The sequence below is a fragment of the Prenolepis imparis genome, unplaced genomic scaffold (assembly GCF_030444845.1).
Source record: "Prenolepis imparis isolate NDT839.2.m4 unplaced genomic scaffold, iyPreImpa1.0 SCAF_13, whole genome shotgun sequence".
NCBI lineage: Eukaryota > Metazoa > Arthropoda > Insecta > Hymenoptera > Formicidae > Prenolepis > Prenolepis imparis.
The window spans coordinates 2,343,145-2,370,686 of record NW_028141171.1 but is presented as its reverse complement, the minus strand read 5'-3'; the positions used below and the strand labels follow the sequence as shown (position 1 = coordinate 2,370,686).

The 27,542-nt window shown below is 31.7% G+C and overlaps 1 protein-coding gene across 4 annotated transcripts; it reads right to left on the bottom strand.

The window, feature by feature from the left end:
- Window positions 1-531: 531 nt before the first annotated feature.
- LOC145944302 (DDB1- and CUL4-associated factor 6) lies at window positions 532-26,041 on the bottom strand. Of its 4 annotated transcripts, none has more exons than XM_083052572.1 (16): window positions 25,625-26,041; window positions 25,246-25,408; window positions 17,719-17,836; window positions 17,446-17,624; window positions 17,149-17,284; window positions 16,913-17,073; window positions 16,569-16,740; window positions 8,045-8,296; window positions 7,584-7,941; window positions 7,386-7,495; window positions 7,218-7,316; window positions 7,090-7,147; window positions 6,532-6,669; window positions 4,772-5,024; window positions 4,562-4,667; window positions 532-4,135 (listed from the first exon to the last, which is right to left on the bottom strand). In XM_083052572.1, the coding sequence occupies exons 2-16, from the start codon at window positions 25,375-25,377 to the stop codon at window positions 4,089-4,091; spliced, it is 2,319 nt and encodes a 772-aa protein (XP_082908698.1). In that variant the 5' UTR covers window positions 25,378-25,408; window positions 25,625-26,041; the 3' UTR covers window positions 532-4,088. The 4 variants fall into 4 exon arrangements, with proteins under 4 accessions (XP_082908698.1, XP_082908695.1, XP_082908697.1 ...); XM_083052569.1 differs by having other exon boundaries at window positions 533-4,135; window positions 25,246-25,400; XM_083052571.1 differs by having other exon boundaries at window positions 533-4,135; window positions 7,218-7,265; window positions 25,246-25,400.
- Window positions 26,042-27,542: the final 1,501 nt, after the last annotated feature.

The following is a 27,542-nucleotide window of genomic DNA, read 5'->3' as shown; positions in this document are numbered from 1 at the left end:
ATTTAATTTCAGTTCTATTTTTTGCAGAGATTGCGTTAGCTAGGAAAACGAAAGCTTACTCTCTTCCTCTTTTTCTGTCTCTCTCTTTCTCTCATACATTTAATATAATATAAATATATTATTAGATATTATTGAATCTATGAATAAACAGATAAAAGATTGATCACAATTTTCTCCTAATGTCCATAGAGAATTAAAAACAAAGAAAATATACATAAGCACACATATACAGCTGCCTATAATCGAACTATATGTCTCGCGCACCATGTTGATCGAAGATTTTCGATTATTATTTATTTGTTCGTCTGCCTATTTGGAAACAATGTGAGAATTGAAATTGTAATGACTAATATCTTTACTAATAAATTTATCTAAATGGTAATAAATTTCAATTCTTGCTCAAGATTTGAATTTTTTTTCATTTCTTGATTTAAACAATGTAATATATACACATTATCTTTGAATTATTAAATTTTTCATGTATCTATTTTCTCAAGCTTTATATATGTGAAATTCTCTTGGAGATCCTTAGCTGTAGGAAAAATAATTATAGCTATGAAATTGTCTTCGCAAATTATTTAGAATAAGATATGAGATATATATCCTTGATTTCAATCGAATTTTTGATATATAACATGTTGATTGTTAACCCTCTTCAAAAACCTTCCGCTTATTAATAATTAACCCGTTAATGATTAAAACTACAATTTATTAACACAAAATTGCGTATTCTATGAGCGTTTATGCATATTATAGTTGTTTACAAACAGAGATTTATATCTAACAAAGATTCTTATAATATGTGCGTTTAATATAAAGTTTAAAATTAAGAGACAATGTTTGTGTTAGGAAATTAAGATAGAAAAGGTCAAAGGCCGTCGATGATAAAACTTCATCGAACCTTTAGTAAATATAATTAGACGTGTGAAGCGTCATATAAGATAATTCAGATATGACTTGTAAATGCGCGATCCTTTTGTACATTTCTACGACAATTGCTACAGTCCATATATACATCTATAATTCTTATAATAGTTATTTGTAATGTTAATATTATACAAAATTTCTTTTTTTAAATATTTTATTATTACGTTACGCACCATTTATTATGTTTTTAATTTTATTACATGTGCGGTTTTTTTTTGTTATTAAACTTACAATTAGATTTTGTTATGAATATACTGGATGTTGAAAAAAAGAGTTACATATTTTGAGAGCAGAGAGCAGGTAGTATTGATCAAAATAAGAAAAAAAAGGTCTAATGAACATTTTGGTTCTTCAATTAATTTCTTCGAAGATACAAGCTACCTTTCTTTAAGCTTATTGTCCTTTTCTTATTGATCGTATCACTTTTATATTGTAGTAAACAAAAGAGTATACTTACTAGTTTTGCTATAGTAACATTTTATAATAACATTAGATTTATAGGTATCAATATGAGGTTTTTAATACATGTTAGTAAATTCAGAAACAGCCAGATGTTCAAGAGAATGCGTGATTCTCTGAGACGTAAGACTGAAAAATGCATGACAATGATTGGGAATCACATAAAGCACCTCCTATAATGCTGACTGTAAACCTAGAAAATATTCTTTTGTTTACTATAATGTAAAGGTGATATGATCAATAAGAAAAAGACAAGCTCAAACAGAAAAATAGCCTGTATCTTCTAAGATATTAATTGTAGGACCCACATCCATTAGATATTTTTTTCTTATTTTAAACACTACCTGCTCTCAAAACATGTAAACTCTTTTTTTTAATACCCTGTATATATTGTAGTTTTATATGTTATCTTATATTATTTTTATTTTTCTTGCAATTTACTTCTCTCTTTTACATTGTTAATGGAGACGTTGACTTGTTGAAATCAAGAATTATAGTATGTATATACAGACTGGCCCCATCGAAAACGTAACAGACATATTTTTTGGCATTTAACTATTTGGTCAAAAAACGCTCGGACAGGTCAACTTTGTTGTTAAGGGGGACATATTAATTGGCTATTTTCGTTCGCCTAACTTCAACCCCAAAAAAGGGGTTAATTTCACTCTAAAAATTTCACCCTAAAAACATGTCTGTTTCGTTTTCGGTGGGCCACTTTATATATCTCATCATTGCTACGCAACTGTTGCACGATTTAATTTTACAATCTATAAAGAAGAATTTATTGCCTTTGAGAAATTCGACCAAATTTTTAAATTTTAATTTAATCGTATTGCACAATCTTTTTATAATAAATATCTTAATATATATGTCATTATTCGTTTAGAATTTGTGAAAATAAATTTAACAGATATCCAATTATTATGCAGAGGGTAGCGTATGGACAAAAGGGATTGACGCTGATGGGAGTCAATATAAAAGACACTTTCATTATATAATTCGAACTCAATCTATTAATTAAGCCTAGTAAAAACTCAATCGCTTCAGCCGTTATTGAGCACCGAAATCTATGATTATCTCAACTGTCCGATTCGCGTAAAGATACACGGTGCCTCGCTTCTGAGGGGTCGGCTTCGCCCAAACTAGGCGCGAGACACTACCGTGTCTCTTGATAATGCTCTAATGCGTTCGTTCACACTTTTTTATTATATAAACAAACTCTTCTCGATAATACATAATTGTAAAGATATGTTGTTAACTCATATGTGTAAGAAGTTGCTCGTCTAATAATTGTTTTAACGCAGTATGACTATATTAAAATTGTACAAGCGAGAGATGATATTACACGAGATGTGTGCGGCGTAACAATTATCAATCGCATCATTCACTAATATTTTCGATATTTCTCACAATCTGCCTCAAGCCTCAAATAAATTACAATTACTATTATTATTATTGCTTTAACTTAAACATTTGACTTAAAGGCACGTGTTACAGCTAGCCTTACGATAGAGATTTTTTAATATCCTAACAATGTTATAATCGCATTGTGCTTTCCTATAGGATCACCGATTGTATTACCGATTTTATTATTCTTATTATTTTTTGAATTCTTTGTATTAAGAAATATAAATTGTATAAATAATTTACACAACGGACGCGAAAAGAAGACCATGCGATTTACAGGATATTTATGTGGCTGCAGTGAAAAATAAAACATCCCTTTTGAGCATTAAGTAACAACCCAATATTATATGTATTCCTTTTCTTGAGCATGAAATGTAATCCTATAAAATTTTACGAAATAATATTTTATTTCCGATATAGGAAACATTCATAAAATTGTAATAATTATAATAAATAATAAAGTCTACATATATATACGAGATATTATATAGAAACTTAAAATCTTAATAGTTTCTAATTGCACAAATCCATTTTTTTGGTTCCCTCAAAAATATCAACAATTTATAATCAGTTTTATTGTTTTTCGTAATTTACTGTTTTCCTTACATCATAATAATACATATGATAAAATACGCATAAGCAAAGATAAAACAACCTTTTCGCAAATCTTTAATTATATCAATTTTGCACTCTTTCGTATTTCATTGGTAACGATCTCTTTATAAAACACACGAGATTCTATGATAATAATACAACACTAAATATCACTCATATAGTCATATATTATGATAATTCTAATGTTAAATATAATGTTAAATAGTACAGTGGAATTCTGTACAGAGCAAAATTCTTTTTTTTTTCGACATACTATTACTAAACAATACAAATTCACTACAAATTCCGTGTAAGATTGCACGTAAAATTGCACGTAAAATAGCAAAAAATAACATAAGACGATACAGATTTTATTAATACAGATTTTGGTATTTAAGGAACGGGTATACCAGCAAAAAACCCATCATAGTTTAGTGCATTGTGTTAAATTATATGCAAATATGTGGTGATGTTTGCAACGCGATATCAGATATCTCATCGATATATTAATATTGAAATTTGACATTCAACTTAATTGTTATAGATCATGAGATCTATTCATGTCGATCTTGATAGAATATTCAATATTCGTTGATTCAATCGATGAGGAATTATCGTAGTCACACAATTTCGCAACTAATATATAAGTTTATTTTTATTTTTATTATCAGTTAGTATTGGCAATATCGTTCAAGAAGGTTTTAATTACTTTGTACTTCGCTGTTCCGTCTCCTGTTGCGGCTTCGACCTACAAAATAATTGATATTGCACAACATACGTAATTATAATTTTGACTTTTATAGTTTCGAAACAAAAAAATTATAATTAATCTTTTTTTTTAATAAATAATTATTTACAAAGCGTATTGTAAGAAATCCTCAAACATAAATTTATTTATTCTTGATATATATCTTTTACACACAAGTAGACCAAAATCCGTGAATGCATTCTCACTGTAATCTTCTCTTGTAATAAGTTGGGCAAATATATTCAATACTTTCAAATCTTTTCGTTATCCAATACAACCCCTCATGTATTTTAAAAACTTAAACATGACAATAGATAACTCCAAAATCCTCAGTTTACTTTTCCTATTTATGTATTCCTTATATTGTTATATCAAACTATTGCACACACAAAAAGATCTCAGAATACTATTATAAATTTTCACTACCTCTGCGTATTTGATTAAGGCATGCCAACATTCTGATCATAAAAACCGCAGGTACAGTTATTGTATCCTTGGTTTCTTCCAACATAACTGCATTTCTTTGTTTCAACTGAAAATAAAATAAAGCAAAGTAAAATATCAAGTCTCTTCCATCTTTTCACAAGAAAAAGTCACACATATATTTCTTTATTTAAAATGTACACTACTACTTACGTCTTCCGCGAACGTCTCGTCAAAATTCGGCTCATCATTGATTGGCGCCCACAGTTTCACATCGTAATCAATGCCAGAAGTGGCTAACAGTGGAAGATACGGATGTGGTTGCAGGCAATTTACCACATGCTGATCCGCTTCCAGTAGCATACATAATCTCGCAGTGTCCCTCTCCCACACGAATACGTGGCCGCAGTCGCTACCCGACATGACGAAATCGTCGCCCCAAAAATTTGCTTCCTTAATCATAGTCCTAAAGAAACTAGAGTCAAAAGTGGAGGAAAGGCGAACGATCAGAGATAATTTGGCGGCATTAATATTATACAGTCCGCCCAGTCCGTTCGGAGGCTTTTTCGGACCTACATGGGTCAGTGATTTGGCGTCCGATCCGTCAGACATTATATATTGGTATATTTCAATTAAACAAAGTTAAAGTTATCATTTAAGTTATATTCAGCAACATTCAAACTTACCAAAAGATTTGACGTGTATATTGACTATATGGATTATTATATAACGTAGATTATTAATAATATAATCCGAATCATAAAAACATTCCTTCGTGCTTTGTTTTTTTTCAGCTTCTTTTGTGATTTAATTATTTTAAAGTTCTGTTAATCTAATAATAATAGTTTTTAATTTTAGAGCTTCTATTTCTTTATGCAGCCACATTAAACTATGACGTTAGAAGCGAGAAATCATATGAATTATTTGTTTAAATTTTCATATGCCATTCGTATTCGATAGTATAGATTGGTAGAATATACTGAAAATTTCTGTTTTCTAACTTTGCATTAACTGCAGGGTCGAAAAGTAACGTGTAACTTGTAATACTGTTATCATTACAATTAATTTTTTTGGGTAACTGTAGATGTTTTGTGTTTTCTAATAAAGTGACACTGTGTAGAAAAAATATGTAATTTATAATTAGTAGCTACATATTTTTCCTTAAAAACAACTATGTTTTTTACACCAATTGATTCCTCTCATTATTTTATGCATAAAAGTATGGAAATAAGATAATCAAAAAATGAATATTTTACGAGATATTTTATAGTTTATGTAAAATTATTATATGTCATACACATTAAAGTACAAAATATCTCATAAACTATTCACTTTTTGGTCGTCCAAACCTTATGGACTTAACTTTTTATGACAATTATTGCAAGGAATCAATTTATATAAAAAAATTAAAATAATTCCATTTAAAAAAATAAAGTTGACTTTGAAATGACCCTTAAATTTGACGTCAAGATCAAAGTCACCATCAAGTGCTCCACTTTGAAACCTACTACTTTATGTATTTAACATTTTTTCTACATATACCCCACTCCTTTCGAAATATTTCAGAAGTCCAGGACTTTTTCCTCACTTTGTATATTTCCAGTAAAAATAAATTTTATAATAATTGATCAAAATTCACAGCATCAAGATATATTAATTTACACAGATTGAAAAGATTCTTATTACAATCTTCTTATATTTTACTAATTTATCTAATGCGGATACTATCAAATGCGGATGATAGCATACCAAAATACTAATATATTTCTATATATTTTACAAAAAAAAAAAAAAAACATTTATATGATTTCTCGCTTTTGACATTATAACCTATGACATCGTTGAAAGATCAAAAGCTTTAGAAAAATTATGTACAAACCATCCACACAAATTTAAAAAACATATACTTCATATATAGTTTTTATTGATTGAATTTGATGAATATATTATTGCAAGATAAATATAGATCATACCTTGCGTTCCTATGACCCATGTACTTCTGTTTCACACAAAATTCCGTCAGATAAACATCATCGAACGTTTCGTGTCCTTGCGACGACTGAACATTAGTAATCGATTCATCCATCTCAGCCTCAATTGGATGTAGTAACCTGTAATTACATTAAAAGGCTATAGAGAAAAGAATTTCACACCATACACACACACACACACACACACACGCACGCACACACACAAAATCCTAAGTATCTAAATAACCAAGTTTGTCGAGAAACAGATCTTGCTATTATATATGTTACAAATTGTCAGCGAAAATCTGACATCCGATTATGTTAACAGATCATACTCGATTTTTGCTATTAGATTATGTGAACAGGCTTTGCCAGCAGATCACAAGCTTAGTGCAAACATACTAATAATGCCAATTTGCTAATATTGAGTAAATCTGTTGCCAATCTGCTGGCATATATTTTGTTTACTAGTAATGTAAGAGAAAATGTCATACGTAAAAAAAGGTTTCAAAGAATGGTAACTATTTAAATGAATTACTCTATTATAACATTTCAACAAACCTTTCATCTGATTGGACATCTTCATCATCACTATCAATACACGTAGATTCTTCAATTTCTGCAAAAATATATGTTACATTAAAATCTATAAAAGGATTAACAAAAGAGTAAACAACAATAATATGTACTTTCTCTAACGTCGTTGTAATGGTGATAGCTGCAATTATTGCTCGGGCCTGCATCAAGAGTTCGATCATTATTACTTCTAGAGGGTCCTGATAAATAAACTGTTATGTATAAAGTCAATGCACACAAATGCAATCAACAAAAATAAAAACGAACTTCAAAATACTCACCTGGATGACAACCGTCACGAGTCATTTCATCACCGACATCAAGCGATATTGTGGCATTGGTTGAACTTTTATCAGAATATATTAAATTCACAGCAGGTTCACTACCATGTCTATATATTAAATCATGTAATTATCAATTTTAAAGAAAAAATGTTTAATATATTTATTATCTTAATAAGAAAAAATTTTTAGCATTACCTTTCAAGAAAATCATCTCGCATTGTCGTTAATCTGTCCTGGAGATGCTCCATCATACTTCCCTGTTTACTAGGTATATTAGCACATGAATCTTCATTCTCACTTCTGTTTTGATCATATACATTATTATGCTCGGTTCTATCATGACTGCTTATAGATTCTGTGAAATCAATTTGAGATTGCCTAGTTTGATTAGATTCAGTTTCTATAGGAATAGCATCGTTCACATTCGCCGATGGATTCAACAATACTGACTGGTTACATTCCTGTGGTCTTTCTCTTCCTTGGTGTTTTTCAGTATTAGTCATGTAATTCGTGTTTCTACTTTCGATTCTATTAATGTGCATGCTTGTATTTCCTAAAAATGACATAGTAGAATGAAGCATTGGAATATAGTATATGTACATATAAGTAATCTAATTTCATAATATCTCCATAATTTCTAGGTATTTGTTTGTTACCAGTTGTTTCCAGATGATCATTCTGTTCTATATTTAATTCATCCGATTCATTATTTCTCTCCGCGTTTGATTCAGGATTATTCTCAATATTTCGAAAACCTTCTTGTTGCTCAATAACATTTTCTAAACTGTCTTCGCCGCCACCACCACTCAAAGCGGCACGAGTGGCCGGGTCATTCAACATCCTGCTAAGCACATCCGTCATCCTTTGCATCAGGGACGTATGCAGCATCGGTCTTGCTTGAGCGACTTCTATGAATAATATATATATTCTAATGAATAATATATAGATGCTATATAGAGATTTTTTTATATTATACACTCGTCAACAAAATTATCGCATAGGTAATTTCATGTCAAAATTTCGCATAACTTCAAATAAGCATAACTCTGCCAAAAATTGTCGTATGTAAAAAAATGTTTCACTCTCAAACTTATATGAAGTCTGTACTTTAAAAAAGTATTTATCAGAGTTTGAATTTATTCCCCCCCCCCCTCATCCCAAATCATCGTTTCTTCACGTGTTTCGTTTCCAGAAAATTGCATAATTGACGGGGTGGAATAAATTTTTCCACCAAATCTTATGATAATCAAATCTTATGATAATTACATCTTATGATAATCATCGTAAAATATGGACTTTTCTTTGCAAATTAAAAAAATGAGGTTTGTCCGATTTTTTTCGTGGAATTATTACATATCAAAATTACCCACACATTTTTGTTCAATTATCGCCAGCATTAGCATTATCCGCACCACGAGGAAATTGTTCGGATTTAGCGCATCGTGCATGCGTGCGCGCGCGCGCGCGTGTGTGTGTGTGTGTGTGTGTGTGTGCGTGTGTGTGCGCGTGTGTGTGGCGTGTGTGTGGCGTGTGTGTGGCGTGTGTGTGGCGTGTGTGTGGCGTGTGTGTGGCGTGTGTGTGTGCGTGTGAGTGTGCGTGCGTGTGTGTGTGTTGTTAGGGGAACAGAATGTGGAAATGTTCTCACTTAAAATTATATACTGAATAACAAACATTTTTAAATTAAAATTATATGTTTGAGTTAGGTTCGAATTTTTTTAGGAAAGCAAGCAGAGAGAGGAGCGAAGCCCCTCCTCCGCCTACACTTTCACTTTATAATACACACACATATTCCTATATATATAATACACAAAAAATAAAATAATATTAATATTATAATATTATACAGGGTGTCCCAGAATTTGCGGACACGGAATGCACAGCGTGATTGTCCATGCCAAAAAAAAACAACTTTTTCCTCTGACAAAATTGCGTCTGAACATTATTTTTTAAACATTAAGAATTTTTTAAGGCTCTTAATATCAAATATAAATATGATAATAAACAGGCTATAAGAACCGAACGCAGATGTCGATGCGTCGGTTATAACAAAAATTAATTTTTCGCCATAACAAATAATTATGCACGGGGCACGAATTTTTGCTTGGTACTATTTTTTAAATGAGAGCAATTTAAAGCTAACGAATATAAGCGCTCCAGATTATGTATGAATTAAGAATGACGCGCACACGCCGTGCATGACGCGTGAACGTGTATGCTATTTTACTATTTAACTAAAGATTTTATAAGAATTATGCATATGATATTTAAATGTCGCTATTTTGAATACAACTTACTTAATAAAAGAACATTTTCTCATTGATATTATCGAAGCAACGATTGAAAGTAAAATAAATAGATTTGATAATATGTGAATAATTTTGATTTAAGAAAATTCCAACATTCTAAAAATGTTTGTGTGTGACCCTAAAAATAGCCGATTAAATTTTCGAAATGCAGACTTTTCATTTGTATTCTGCGGATCAGACTTTCTTGTGCACGTTGGATCTTATTAATCTAATTAGTATTAATCTTATTAATAGATGTTATTAAATTTGGATCAAAATTATTTACGTATTATTATCTAATCTATTTATTTTACTTTTAGTTGTTGCTTCAGTGATATCAATTAGAAAATGTTTTCTCATTAAGTAAATTGTATTCAAAATAGTGATATTTAATATAGTTTTTATTAAATTTGTAACGAAATAATAAAAATAGCGTACACGCTCACGCACGCCATGCGCGTGTCGCCCTTGATTCATAATCTTGATGCATAATCTGGAGTGCTTTTTCATTAGCTTTAAGCACAGACTTCTATATAACACTAGACTGCTAACAGATATAGGCGGACATGATGCACAGATGTGCATGCGACGCCATATATTTTGTGTGGGTATATTACATAAAGTGTTAAAATGTTATTTACACAACTTATTTACACAACGTATTTTGAGGCTATCATACATCTACTGACATACGTATTTTGTTTAAGAATTGAACACCTAGTACGTACAATTTGTCCACACGAAATATGGCTGCCATCCCTACCACTATTTGCACCTCGCATCACTTTTTCGTGCCATTTTGTACAGATGTTAGCAGTGCTAGTATTATATAGAAGTCTGTGACTTTAAGTTACTCTTATTTAAAAAATGTTTCAGACACAATTTTGTCAGAGAAAAAAGTTACTTCTTTTGGCACGGACAATCATGTTGTGCATTCCACAAATTCTGGAACACCCTGTATATTATATAATAATAAATAAATATTATATAAAAATATTATAAAATATTATTAAATATACATATGTATAATTATATATATATATATATATATATATATATATATGTATAATTATATATATATATATATATAATATATATATAATATATAAAAATATATTATATATTATAATAATAATATAATATTAATATCTTACAAAGCACTGCACAGTTTTATTAATTTCATTTTTGTGACGATCAAAACAATCCCACAATGTATTCTTACAATCTTTGCAATTGGCGCCGCTACGACACGCGCGGAGCATGATCTTCCCGTAGTGACAAAGTCAAGCAAGTAGTACGGGACGGCGCCGCTAGGCGGCACGCGGCAAGACAGCAAACTCGTAAGAGGAATACGGCTGGAAGAGTATATATACCGGCCCCTCGCAGAGGCGAAACACACTCGACGGCCCTCAAGCGCTAGACGCTAAAGACAACTCACAGCGCCCCAGTCGCTAGCATTAAGAAATGTCGGAAAGGCAAGGAGAATATCTCTTCTCAAGTATCAGAGGACGAGATAATAACCGGAAAACCCAGCCAATGCCGCTATACGTAATCTCCGCCAAGCGGAGAAAACTCGGCGCACCGATGCCGACGTCTTTTGGCGCTCAGTCGCCTGGAACTTGGCACCAGTCACCCAAGACCCGTCGTCCAGCCGCCATCCTCTGGTCGCAAAGGATTCATCAGCCGGCCACCTGCTTCCGGCGCCAATCTCCGTGAACCCGATAGCTGGTCACCTTTCTCCAGCCGCCCAGGATTCAGCACTTGGCTGCCTCGGCTGCCTCCCTGCGGTGCATCGGCATCCAGCATTCAACCGCCAACCCTCGACGCCGAGTCATCAGCCTCCGGCGACCGGACGCCAACCACTAGCGCCAGCTACCACAAATCTGGCGTTCAGCAGTCAACTATCGACAGCAGGCGTCGAAATTCTGACGTCAGGCCGCCGTCTCCCATCGTCCTCAACGAATCTTCAGCGGGAGAAAATCCTGATCATCCGACTATTTCAATTTCTCGTTGGGAACGGAGTCCATCTACATCCATTTTGTGGCAAATCCAGCAGTTAATTTCGCCCATAAAGAAATCCCTGAACACGAAAACGGCTAGTACCCAGACATCGAGTCCAGTGAGAAAGACTTTCAAAGATGCGGCTACCCAAACGAAGAAAAGAGGAGGCCAACGACGTTAATATAACACACATAATATAATAATATACAAGAATATACATATCAACACACAATTAACAGATATACAATAAAAAAATTAAAAGATTAGTTTGTTATATTAAACAAAAATCTATTCATTTTGAATTGTCCCTCCGCTACTTGTAGGCCTGTACTAATAATCCAATCATCTATAAACGACTCACAATTTTATTTATTTATTTCATTTTATTTATTTATTTTTAGTTTTAGGATATGTCATAACTAAAACTATATTTTGAAAAAAGCGTCTAATCGTTTATTCCTGCTTTCAGTGCAAAACGAGGTCTATGTTCTTACAATTTCACTTAGGTTTGCAATTTTCATGCGATTTATTTAATAACATCCTCAAAAGTTGCAAATCCATATGAAATTGTAAGAACATAGATCTCGATTCATACTGAAAGCATGGGATGATGAAGGTGGATCTTGCTTAATAATTTCCTACAAAAATCAAATAGTGGTCGGCACTTGTTTAGGAGATATAATAAATTAAAAAATAAATAAAAAATAATCCATTCCAATCCATTTCTTAGAAATGAAAGAAATATTGGTAATTACATAGAAATAAGGGACCATCTTTCGATTTCGAATTTTGAAATATGCTATTAAGGTCATCATCTTGAGTATATGTAACGTTGTAAAGGTTTTAATCGGTGATTGTTGTTTATTAAAAAGTTAATAACAAAATTAATTAAATAAATAGAACATATTAGAAAGCAGATGAGCTCGTGTAATGCAAAGCGATATAAAGGAATTAATAGGCCAACTAAACAAGACAAAAATATAAAGTGTTATATGACAAGTTTAAAATTCAAATGACATATTGAAAATACGTAACGTTTCAATTCTATTCGGTCTTCTTCAGTACATAAATAAATAAAAAAATATATAAAAACAAGTTGATATATAAAAATAAAAGTCACATCGCAAATATGTAAATATCAAAATCAAATATCATCAAACTGAACACATCAAAGTACAATAATTAAACATATAAGAAGCTATATCAACAATTATTAGTGTGATCATTTTAAGTTAAAAAGTAAAAGTAAAATTAATAAACCGTAGAAATTAGAAAATAAATAATGAGACGTAGTCAATAAGAATAAAAATTAATAAATAAAATAAAATAACTGTACTATCGTCGAACACTTTATAAAATCGTAAAATTTATAAAAATAAATAAAACTAATAATAAATAATATAAAGTTACTACTATTGTAACATAAATTCATAAAACATGATTTACAATACCCGTTTGCTAAGTTGTACCCGTGAGTTTTTAAATCGTACCTCTAACAATAAAATTTAAAAATTATGACAAAAATGAAGTTTTATTTCCTACAAAAATTCTCAGTCTACAACAAAACATATCTATAAAAATGTCATATTTATAATTATAAATTCTTTTCAAAAAAATTTAACAAAAATATAAATTAGTCAATAGTCGGACACTACCCAGTACACGGACATGTAACATATTTAATTGTTGTATTAATTTTAAATTAAATATCCATATAAGTTTTCGATTACAATGAAACTATTTTTCATCAGTATTAACTGTCTTTCATCATTATTTTAATCATGTCCGACTACTGGTAAATTAGTCAAAAATTGAAAATTGTATTGTATTATAATTTAATAAATAAAAATTTTATTAACAATTTTACACTAAAAAAATTGTTGAAGATCAAAGAACATAATTTTGAAAAATTGAATAATTTTCGAATAGCCGAATAACTTAATAATTAGTAAAAAAAAATTGATTAATGTTATACACTCTTAAGTGTCCTACTATTGGTATCTTTACCCTATTATCTCTATATAAATATAACATTTGATAAGATTTTCTTCAGTTGTCCATCTAAATATAAAGAAAAAGAAACTATGTAAGTAGAAAAGTAAATACAGTAAATCGTACCAGTATGATATAGGAAAAAGTTAGTGGTACGTTTTACCAAACTTCTATTGCTTTGTCAAATTTGTGAATAAAAAAATAATCTTAAAACATTTTGCCGATTTTTCAACGTTTTCATATACAGGATTAAATAAGATGAAAAAATACTTTACTAATAAATTTAATTGCTTATCTTTCTCAATGTGATAGCTAAGGCACAAAGTGCCGAATATTACATGAAAATCACACAAAATAAATTTATGAACGTCACTCATCAACGGATTGCTTGAGAAAGAAACAAACATTGCAGCATTCGAATGAGGCTAGCTGCGATACAACAGCATTAGGCATCCCCTTAACACCTTAAAATATTTTAACTCTGTTTAAGAAATATAGTAGAGATACGATTTAACGAACGGTACAATTTAGCATATTTTTCCTTATAAAAACATAGATCTTATTTCGCACTGAAAGCAGGGGATGATGGCGATGGACCTTGTTTCGCGTGGAAAATTGCAAACTCATCAGCATGTGATATTGTAAGAACATAGATCTTGTTTTGCACTGAAAGCAGGGAATAATGAGGGTGGATCTTGCTTCATGTGGAAAGTTGCAAATCCATGTAAAATTATAAAAACAAACTTCATTTCCTACTGAAAATAGGGGAGTTGTTTTCGGGATGATAGTGCAAGGGAAGCTTCGCCCTTCCCTTGCCCACGCTTTCACTTTATAATATGCACATACACACATAGAAACATATTCTAAATTCTAAAATGTATGTATATAGAGTCAGAAAATTTTGTTTTATTTATTTAACTTATTTTATTAATAAATTTTTAATGAGCAACGACCCCCAATTAAAACCTTCACAACATTATTTAAGGTGATGATCTTGACAACATATTTCAAAATTACCGAAATCGAGGTGGGACTCCCTTATACTGCAATTACGCGGAATATGAGGTAGCAGAAAAAAAATTAAAAAATTAAAAAAAAAAAATTGTTATAGATATTAAATATTTTTGTTTTCGTACCTACTTCACAGAATCCGTCTGTCTCAATGTACAGCCTTGATTGTTTGTTTTATTGTTAGTTATAGACTATTGACTCTATAGTCGCGTGTTCCTATTAACAATAAGTGTTAATCTTACTCTGTCTTGTGTACTGTAAGGAAATATTAAAATCTTTTGCTGCCCCCCTAAAAGTCTATCTGTGTGTATTTTACAACATTTATTCTACCTTGCAACAACAGGACTTAATTATGGACCCAAACATTGATTCTTCCACGCATGAATAGTCAATACAGAAGATTTTTAAAAGGTCCATGATAGCACGGACAAAGAGCTGTTACCACGTGGCGCATCTCCGCCATCTTACTACCAAGTTCGATCGTTTCTCCTCCTTATACTTATTATAAGTCTTTTTCGATCCCTCAATATAATAGATTCAGAGAAAACAGAAATATCGAAAGAGATTTCCATTAAAAATGTAACGAAACTGATAACTTTCAAAGTGAAAGTTCCAAATGAATGCTATCTTCATCGCGAATAGTATATGTACACGATATTATTTCAGAGCGAGACTGATATCTAGTGATGTGCAATCTGCAGCTGCGAAAACCTAAATCAATGAAAACGAAAAAGTCATGTTTTTGATTTTGTCGTCAATTAAAAATTCACAACTGAATGTCTCTTGATATGCACAAATGCATCTCAAATGAAATCGTCTAACAAGTAAACCTATCTTTGTGTTACTCGCCGATTTTATTGAAACTCGGCACACGTGTATAGTAATCAAAAATAATAGACACGTATTTTTTTGTATATCGGACAATGGTACACTTTTAAGGATAAAAACTACTCTTATATTTATAAATGAGTAATTAACTCGTTTACTATAGTTAAGCTCACAGTTATGCTATTTTTGAATTTAATTTGGCAGTCACGGCTTTTTTTTCATGTCGCTAAAAGCAAATCCAATAAAAAAATGAGGAAGGAAGGGGGAGGGTAAAATGTTAGCCAGGACAAGAAAATTATAAAATTTTGAAAAAAATTAGGCGGTGCGGTTTTTTTTAAAATAAAAAGTTCTTTTTCTATAACTTTAAAGTACTCTTCAAGCGATTAAACTTTCGTTTAACATTTTTTTTCTATCTTTTATAGTTTCGACGATATTCGATCCTAAAAGAAGAACACCGTTTTTTTCAAAGGAGTGTTTCACCCCTTAAATCTCAAAATCTGTACATATAAAAAAATACGTGTCTTTTAAATTTTTGTGTTTAACAACATATTTGAAAAAGAATCAAATCGGTTTCGGACAGTTGTCCTTTGTGAGTATCATTGAGTACTCTGCCGTAGCGATCAATTATTATCGATTCTATTTCGTGTTCTGTCGAATATTTTTGTGTAAGTGGTGCGGATTGCCGTGCCTGGTGCCCAACCATTTGTGTAAATAGTTCTATTATATTCGTGGAATCGATTTTTGATAGCTTATACGCCGAAAATATGCCGTAGGCTAAGAAGGACAATCCGTCGGTCAACATTACGGTCACAAATAATAAAAATTCAACATAATATTAATGAAGGTCATAAGATTAATTAAAAGTAAAAAAGTTAATGCAAAAATAGGACAATTTTTGTGTGTTGTATTGCATTTTAATTATTTAAAAAATATCTGAAATTATATTTAATATCTATTAAAGTTTTCTTCATTACGGCAATCAAAACATTGATTTATGATTGTCACAACGGCAAATATTTTTGCATTAAATTTTGTTATTAATCTTATAAGTATATAAATTTACCTGTACCACTGCGACGTCCTCCTTCTCTTTCTGGACGTGCATCAGGACCAGTATCAGACCAATCACCGCGAAGTCTTAAGCGACGAACTGGTTGAGACGATCTTAATGGATGCTTCTTCCCTTTTCCTTTTCCCATTGTCGCATCTTTTCGCAATTGCAGACTGCCTTGATCCTGAATAATTAATTTTAAAAATAAGTAATACAATGATGTCAGAATTAACCAATGATAGCTTGAAAACAAACACATATTTCAATGAAATAGAAACAATATTGAAAAATAAATGTAAATAAATGTATAATAAATGAAATAAATAAATATTATTCCATAATTATTAATACGTTACTTTGACACTGAATAAGTAGAGATGATCACTGCTATAGCTGACAAGAACGTCTTGTCCGTCCGGACTATAACTGAGCGACGTAATTCTGTAAGAACTACCTTCAAATTCTGGGACAGTGAAACTGTTTAGTGATCTCACTAATTTTTCCGAGTCTTTCCAACCTGCAAAATATGCATATGCACTCTGTACCATGACATAACACCATTATATTTCATATTATATTTCACAAAAATTACCGGCGTCTGATGTACTAAGAGTTCTTCTATCGAATATTCTTACAGTGCTATCAGAACAACCGATCGCTATATGATAAGGCAGAACAGGATTTACGGACAAAGCGGTCACGGCTTTTTGACACGAGATTAGCACATTCTAAAATAATTTTTAAAATGTTCCTGCTTAATGCTATATAATGTATTTTAAATGTAGACTATAACAGTAAAATTTTTTGTAAAATTGCATAATAAAAAGTCATTGAGGCTGGGTCCATTATTATACATTGTTACCAAATTTTTTTCAAAAATAATGCTTGCCTCTCTACACCTTGCAGTGCTACATTTATCCTTCACTCTAAGATCAAACAATCTCACTGTCCCGTCTTCTCCACAGCTTAAAAAACTACGTGGTTCATCGGGTATTGTCGCTATCTCATAAGCAGTACCAGTATGACAAGTGAATTGATTGTGAAACGTCTCTGTTGTTCTCATCAGATCTGCAAACAAAGTATTATTAGACAATTAATAAAAAATATAACCTAACCTGACCTAACATTTTTTAACTTACAATCATACTTTGTTAACTTTTACCTGTATGCAAAATAATACCATCTCCACTACAAGAAACAATACTATGATCTCCACTATTAGGTAAAAACTTGGCACTAAAAATATTTGCCCTGTGACTGGTTTTGTAAGCTGTTAATACCTTAAAAAATAATAAAATTAACATATAAAATATTATATTTTAAATATATATTAAGAATTAAATTGGCTATAAGTGCCGTACGCGGATTTCGGTGCGTTGATTCCAACGAAATTTAATTTTTTTCGTTGGAATTAAATACTTGTACACGGGGCACGAATTTTGCTTGGTGCACTGCCAAGACTTTTTCGAAATAATCTCAATTCGAGATTTCTAATTCCGATGATCCCCTCTGATCCCCCTAAAGTGATGTAGGCGAGAAAAATATCGGTCCAAAAGTCGCTGAAAGAAACGCACCGAAATCCGTGTACGACTCTTATAGTCAATTTAATTCTTAATATACAGGGTGTCCGGTAATAGTCGCATCAACCGTCGTGTGCAGGTAGAGCTAGTTAAACCGAGTAGAAAAGTCCTCTACCATTTTGCGATATTCTCAATAATAAGAGAGAAATAAATTAAAGAAAATCAGCCAATTCGCGCGATGATAAGCGTGCGGCGAGAAGAGACAGCCCACTCGGGGGTCCAGAGTTAGCGCTACTCGTATGGAGTTACTGTCTTTTGTAAAGTGCTCCTCCCCGCTTCATCGCGCGCTTAGCAACCGTGTAACATTATACTGTTTCTTTTCGCCGCATGCTTGGTAACGACATAAAACTGGGCTGTCTCTTCTCGCCGTCGTCACGCGAATTGGCCGATCTTTATTAATTATTATCTCTCTTATTATTGAGAATATCGCAAAATGGTAGAGGACTTTTCTACTCGGTTTAACTAGCTCTACCTGCACACGACGGTTGATGCGACTATTACCGGACACCCTGTATATGTATTTAATATAGAAGAGCCTTTAAATTCTTAATATTATATTTTAAATATTAAATATTAAAACTATTGCAAAATGTACATTATATTCAATAGCGCAATATTTATTTTCTTGTACTATATGTATATATTATTATCAAAAGACATATAGTAATGTTTCGCGCCAAGTTATGCGCAGTAAAAAAATTACGCGCAATAATAACAAGGTAAAATAAAATCACCCTCTTTTTTTACATAAATTGATTCCTCGATATAAAAAGTTATAAAAATAAAATAATCAAAAAAATTGAATAATTTTCAAGATATTTTATACTTTAACTTGACATAATCTTACATACTATGAAATATCTTGGAAACTATTCACTTTTGGTCATCTTACTTTTTATGTCGAATATTGCGAGGAATTAATCTATATAAGTAAATTTAGATGGATCCATTTTTAAAAAAAACATAAATGACCTTTAAATGACTTTGAAAAGCATCCTTTAGGAAAGTCAGTAAAAATTTAAAAAGTGCAATATAAAAAATCTCAAAAATACATTTTCAAAAAAATATAAAACAAAAATATCGAGAGAGGGAGGGGGGAGAGAGAGAGAGAGAGAGAGAGAGAGGGAGGGAGGGAGAGAAGGGAGAGAGAAGGAAGGAGAGGAAAGGAGAGGGAGAGAGAAAGAGAGAGGGAGTTCAAGCATCTGTTCAAAATATTGTTGTATAAAAAATATTATATATTACAATAAATATTTATATTTAAACAAGGTTTAAGATTTTATTGACCAACACTGACTAAGACTAATTCTTATATTATAAGACTTTATTTGGGAATAATCTCAATTCGAGATTTATTTCCCGACTCCCCTCTAACCCCCCTATAAAATTTTATAGGGGGGTTAGAGGGGAGTCGGGAAATAAATCTCGAATTGAGATTATTCCCAAATAAAGTCTTATAATATAAGAATTAGTCTTAGTCAGTGTTGGTCAATAAAATCTTAAACCTTGTTTAAAAATTCGACTGGCAAATCACATCTTACATATTGTTATTTATATTTAACTTATATTTCATAAACTTTTCTCTTGATATATATTATAGAGAATTCTAAGTAACACATGCTTTGAATTATGTGACGGTTTAATTTGGTTTCTGAGATATGCAACTTTGAAATATTGCAATTTTCATACTTTTTTATATCGTACTTTTCTTTACATTCTATTTGTGTTTATATTTTTTGTGTTTACATTTAATCATTATTATATTATTATTCTTATCTTATCTGCACTTTTTATTATTTATTAACAATAGAAAAAAACAATAAAATTAAATACACTCTGGGCTTTGTCTCTTGTCCTGCACCTTAGTTCCGAAAATTCTAACTTAACCAAATCTAACTTTCATTTAAAATCAGAAATATATATATTTGGATTTAAAGTAAGTTAGAATCGTTTATGGATGGAAATGCAGTGATGGGCGAAGCCCCTCCTCTGTCCAGGCATTTATTTTAAAATAAAATAAAACATTGTAATACATAAGTTTGGAACTTTCCACGCAAAACAAGAAATAAATTATTCCGATATATACTTACATATTAAAATTTTTCTAAATAAATACTGATAATAAATGTTTAATGAAAATCTTTTGAAAAACAGAGAATTATGATCTTGAAAACTCAAGATTAAGATATTATTGAGACTATTATATATGTATAAATACTCTTTTCTAAAAAATTTTTTTATTAGGAGTACAACTTTGCTTCCGCCGTTTTCCTATAGATAGCTTTAGCGGTAAATAGTGGTCGAAATAAATAGATCATAGACGTCACGCAATAAACTTGGGCATCTGTCAACATAACCCCATAGAAACATTAGTCGATTTGTGTCTGCATCATAAAGTTATTCTCGATTGAAAATGTCAGTTTACGAGCCAAATTCTCGTCATTTGCGGGAGGTTTTAATTTTCTGCTTCAATATGAAGAAATCTGCGGCTGAGGCTCATCGAATGCTCTCAAATACTTATGGTGAGGCCGCTATTAGTGAAAGAACGTGTCGTGAGTGGTTTCAACGCTTCAAGAACGGTGATTTTCACGTCGAAGACCGGCATAGCGGTGAAAGAGACAAGGTTTTCGAAGATGCAGAATTGGAGGCATTACTTAATGAAGACTCGAGTCAAAGTCAAGAAGAATTGGCACGATCATTGGGAGTGACTCAACAAGCAATTTCAAAACGCCTCAAAGACATGGGAATGATTCAGAAGCAAGGAAATTGGGTGCCGTACGAGTTGAAACCGAGAGATGTTGAACGGCGTTTGTTTGCTTGTGAACAGTTGCTTGAAAGACGGAAGGGATTTCTGCATCGCATTGTGACTAGGGACGAAAAATGGGTTCATTACGATAACCCCAAGCGCAGAAAATCATGGGGATATCCCGGCCATGCTTCCACGTCGACGGCCAAACCGAATAACCTCCCGCAAATGACGAGAATTTGGCTCGTAAACTGACATTTTCAATCGAGAATAACTTTATGATGCAGACACAAATCGACTAATGTTTCTATGGGGTTATGTTGACAGATGCCCAAGTTTATTGAATGACGTCTATGATCTATTTATTTCGACCACTACTTACCGCTAAAGCTATCTATAGGAAAACGGCGGAAGCAAAGTTGTACACCTAATACAATATTCAAAGTCGCTCAAAAATGAAAAAAAGCGTTATATAATTTAAAGCGTGTATTACTTAGGATTATATCCTGTATAATATATGTCAAAAGGAAAGAGATCCATGATATAAATTAATATTAACATGTAATTTACCGTTAAATTTTTTTTTTTTTTTTTTTTTAAGTAAGGCTATCAGAAAATTGCGCCAATTGAGAATGAAAATTATGCAAAGTAGAATTTAAATATTTCATTATTATGTTTTAATATTAAAATTGTTTTATTAAATTAAAAGTACAATAGGATTATGTATTTGTAATTTGCAATTAGCAGCTACATATTTATTCTTAAAAACAACTATGTGTTTTCTTTACACTAATTGATTCCTCTCATTATTTTGTGCGTAAAAGTATTGAGGTAAGAGTATCGAAAAATGAATATTTTGCAAGATATTTTATAGTTTATGTAAAATTATATCATATATTAAAGTATAAAATATGTCGTAAACTATTCACTTTTTGATCATCCCACTCCTATAACTTTTTATGCCAAATAATGCAAGGAATCGATTTAAATACAAAAATTATAGTGGTTCCATTAAAAAAAATTAAGTTGACCTTGAAATAACCCTCTGGACTTCGATTCAAAGTCAAATAAAGATTACCATCAGATGACCCTTCAACACCAAATAACTTTTACTTGAAACATTTTTGTCTTAAACTTAAGAGCTCTGAAATATTCCAGTGGATTGATTAAAATGGCCCACCCTACATACACATATACATATATACAGGATGGACAAAATAAAGCGTTATGAATTTTTATCTGCAAAAATATTGTTTCTAGAGAAAAAAGTGTTTCAAATAAAAGTTGTAGGATTTCGAGGGGGAAAGAAGTTGGCGCTATTGACTTTTTCCTAAAGGGCAATTTTCAAGGTCATTTGAAGGTCATTTATATTTTTTAAATAAAACAACCATATTTTTTTTACCTAAATCGATTCCTCGTAATATTCTGCATAAAAAGTTGTAAGGGTAGAATGGTCAAAAAGTGAATAGTTTACGAGATATTTCATATTTAAGTTTAACATAATCTTACATGAACTATGAAATAGCTCGTAAAATATTCATTTCCCGATAATCTTACATTAATGCTTTTATGCATAAAATAATGAGAGGAATTGATTGGTGTAAAGAAAGCAGTCATATCGAGTTCCGCCAAAGCGCATTTTAGAAAGAAGTTTGAATTTTTACGCGTTTTCTATCCCATTGAGCTACGTCAACTGATTCACATCATGTAATTCAGGAAAGTGGACTTTCTATTTATCAGTTTTGCAGGTTCTTACTCTGTCATTCGCCACTGCAAAACTGATTATTTCACGTAATCAACACTAAAATTTTTCTCAAACTATAGACTTTAAGTTTTATTTCCGTTTTTAAAACACTTTAATATCATAATTATTAGCTGAGTTATAAATATTTGAAATTTTACAATTTTTTACTACTTTTCAAATGTACCACTTTTTTGGTCAAGTGTAGTATGCGCATGTATAAAATTATAATAAAAATTTTTTATTAATAGCAACTAGAAAAAAAATTTTATAATTATTTTAATAATTTTATAATTTTATAATTATAAGGATAAATTAAATGTTAATAATTAATAGTTATCAGCATTAAAATCTAGATAAATATGCATAAAAGACACTTCTTACCGGCGATTTAACCATCAGCACTTTGTTACATATGTTGAAGAAGGGAGTGTTTTGAATAATTTCCCGCAAGAATCAAGTAGTGGTCGGCATTTGTTTAAAAAATATAATAAATTAAAGTTCCGTTCCTCTCCCCGCACGCCCCTCTCCCTCAAAAAAAAAAATAATCTATCCTAACTTATTTCTTAGAAATGATAGAAACATTGGTAATTACTATATAGAGATAGGGACCACCTCTCGATTTCGATAATTTTGAAATATGCTATCAAGGTCATCATCTTGAGTGTGTGTAACGTTGTGAAAGTTTTAGTTGGTGTTAATTGATTAATCGGATTGTTGTTTATTAAAAAGTTAATAACACAATATAAGTTAAATAAATAGAACAAAATTTTCTAACACTATGTTTATTTAAGAATTTGTATCTGTATGTATATAGGGTGTCCCATAATTCGCGAACCACCCGTCAGTTGCAGGTAGAGTAGGTTAAACTGAGTAAAAAAGTCCTCTACCATTTTGCGATTTTCTCAATAATTAATGAGAAATAAATTAAAGAAAATCAGCCAATTCGAGCGATGATAAGCGTGCACCGAGAAGAGACAGCTCACTCGGGGGTCCAGAGTTAGCGCTACTCGTATGTAGTTACTGTCTTTTGTAAAGCGCTCCTCCCCGCTTCATCGCGCGCCTAGCAACCGTGTAACATTATACTGTTTCTTTTCGCCGCATGCTTAGTAACGATATGAAACTGGGCTGTCTTTTCTCGCCGTCGTCACGCGAATTGGCTGATCTTCTTTAATTTATTTCTCATTAATTATTACGAAAATCGCAAAATGGTAGAGGACTTTTCTATTCAGTTCAACATGCTCTACCTGCAACTGACGGGTGGTTCGCGAATTATGGGACACCCTGTATATTATAAAATGAAAGCATGGGCGAGAGAGGGGCAGAGCCCCTCTCTGCATCCCCATGCCGAAAACAATTCCTCTGTTTTCAATGCGAAACAAGATCTATGTTTTTATAATTTCACATGAGTTTGCAATTTTCCACGCAAAGCAAGGTCCACCGCCATCATCCCCTGCTTGCAGTGCGAAATAAAATCTGTGTTCTTACAATTTCATAAGGGGTTTACAACTTTCCACGCGAAACAAGATTCACTCAGTTGCTTTCAGTACGAAACGAGATCTATGTTTTTATACCCAAGAAGAACAGAAAAGTCAAGATGATGTCAATTTTATGTCATATTGATGAAATTTAGACATAATTTATGTCCAAAGGTCGATATGACGTCAAATTGATATCATTTTGACTTTCCGTTCTCTTTGGGTAATTCCACATAGGTTTGCAACTTTCCATGCGATTTATTCAATAAACATTCTTTATTATTAAGTTTTTGATAAACAACGCCGACTAAAACTTTCACGTTACTCAAAATGATGACCTTGATAACATAAATATGTTCGAAATTATCGAAATCGGAAGATGATATCCTTATCTCTATATAATTACCTTTTTTTACCTAGAAGGTCATAAACAGATTACTATGACGTACATAAATATGACTATTTCTAATATGAGTTTATAATAACTAAGAAAGCGCATTAAAATTGTCAAACATTAATTTGTTATATTTCCTAAACTAATGCCGACCGCTATTTGATTTTTGCAGTGAATTATTCAGAACACTCCCCTCCTACAACATATCTAAAAATGGCGATTATCGGTGAGGTATGATTTTTTATGCATATTTATCAAAATCTAATTTAAAAAATTTTAATAAAAAAATATAAATAAAATATAAAAAAAACAAAACTATATCAAGAAATTTTTTATTTTTCTATAAATAAAATTGCATAGTAAATCATGATATAACTATTTCACTATTACATATAAAAATATATTATTTTCAGAACTCAATCAAAGGTAAAAAAAATTATTTTGAGGATTATCAAGTATAATTATATTTTAGGACACATGATTTTCAAGGGTAAAATTAAAAATAATTTTGGCACGATCTTCTTGACAATATTAATAAGTCAAGAGAAGTAACAGAATTACTTTAGCAACAATATGTATAAATTAGTAGCTGCATAGAATATATACACTAAAATAAAATGTGCATTATAGAAATTATTTACATTTCTATCAAGAAAATCAGTATACATTAATAAAATTATTATGAATATAAATAAGTGCAAAACACCTTTCTAATCTTTAAATCTTGTCAAGCATATAAAATATTTACTATACCTCATATTTATGTGCATTAGTTAAAACAAGATGCTGATCATCACTCCCAGACAGTATTAATTCTCCACTATTATTCCAGCAAATAGAATTCACACAACCATTGTGAACTTTTAGTCTCTTCAGCAATGACATACGTTGTATCAACTGTAAACTAGCTGTAAAACTACAAGTAGTCAGCAACATTTTTTTCAAAATATATTATAATAGCTCTAATAACATAATGTGCCATAAACACAAAATTTTAATCTAACATGGTAAAATATACAGATATATAACTATATTTGTGCCAATTCATTTATTATAATAAATTGCCAATAGTTTTCTTCATAAAAATCATTGCATATACTTGTATCATCTATGCATATCAAAATAGAATTACCTTTGCTGCTAGAATAAAACTTTAGCCTTGTGCAATCATTGTAGGGTTGATAATAGATATCGCGAAAGATGTTAGCGCGCGTCTTCCTCATAATTGAATCCTGATCAAAATTCTTTGCAAAAATCTTAACGTTAACGGCGTTATAAAATCTGTAGTCTGACCAGGTGATGTCGTTCAGCGATCGGATCACACGACACAATTGACGAAACTGATGACAAGCTGATGATATTCGTGTACGATTCTCATCAAGTTTTTAGGAACTTTGTAGCGCGTAATTACGCAGCAAAAGTTTCGCGTCGATACGACACACTCAATACTAAAAATAAACATGGTGATACATGACAGCAAATTCGCATGATATTCTGATCACTAACGTTCACATCTACTACATTCTCTCGACTGTTCTTTAGTCTCAAGTCTCAAATGACATAACTGAGCGATCTGACCATAGATATAAAATACATAGATGGAGCATTAGCTGTCAATATAAGGACAAGGGGAGATATGTATGTACATACAAACATATAAAATATATATGTAAGCGGGATGCATCGAAATGTGATATTGATCTAGTTTCCACTGAAGCCTTCAATTAGCTAATAAATAAGTTTAATTAAAATTTAAGGGTCGGTAGAAGTACATTGAAGACTCCGTGCAGCAACAATGCGAAACTCCAGTTTCAGAGTTACCAACGCTGAGAAATAAACTTTCAGTCTTTATGTAGAGGTTAGGTTAGGTTAAGATTAGGCACGTGTATGGTGTATCTGTATACGTATACATACACCATTGCATTGCTGGCGCAGACGTAACGTAGAGAGAAAAAATAGAAAAGGAAGCTCCGTGAACTTTGCCCCCCAATTTTGACTTTTTGAGTTTTTTTTTTTTTAATCGTTTGTAAGTCGTTTGTAGGTGATTGTTAGATTAATTAAAACGTTTGTTAGATTAACCTCGTGCTGCAAAATAAAAAATAAAATTGACCGTGAAGTTAGCCCCCGGTTTTTTATTTTGATCCTATTTAAGTTTTGCAGAGGCTCAATCGATGCGGAATCGTTTGTTGGTCACGAATATGCTAATTAGAACGTTTGTTAGATCGTCGTTTCTTAAATAAAAGCAAAAAACGATATTTGATAATTTTCTAGGGAAATAACCGTGAAGTTAGCCCTCGGCTTTTAATTTAGATTATTTAAGTTTTGCAGAGGCTCAATCGATGCGGAATCGTTTGTTGGTCAAAAATATGCTAATTAGAACGTTTGTTAGATCGTCGTTTCTTAAATAAAAGCAAAAAACGATATTTCGCGTGTCGCTAATCGCGCTGGCTGCCGGAGCTATAACGCGTACCGCGTAACCAATCAGAGCCGTAATAGAAAACGCGGAACGACTCTGATTGGTTACGCGGTACGCGTTAGGGTGAAAACCCATGCAGCGGAATAGCAGAACGCGGAACCAGCGGATCGCCAATCACGGAATTATTCCCATAGAGCTCGACGAAGGGTTCTATCGGAATAACTCGGTGATTGGCGATCCGCTGGTTCCGCGTTCTGCTATTCCGCTGCATGGGTTTTCACCCTTATGGCTCCGGCAGACCATCGCGATTAGCGACACGCGAAATATCGTTTTTTGCTTTTATTTAAGAAACGACGATCTAACAAACGTTCTAATTAGCATATTCGTGACCAACAAACGATTCCGCATCGATTGAGCCTCTGCAAAACTTAAATAATCGAAATTAAAAGCCGGGGGATAACTTTGCGGATATTTCCCTAGAAAATTATCAAATATCGTTTTTTGCTTTTATTTAAGAAACGACGATCTAACAAACATTCTAATTAGCATATTCGTGACCAACAAATGATTCCGCATCGATTGAGCCTCTGCAAAACTTAAATAGGATCAAAATAAAAAACCGGGGGCTAACTTC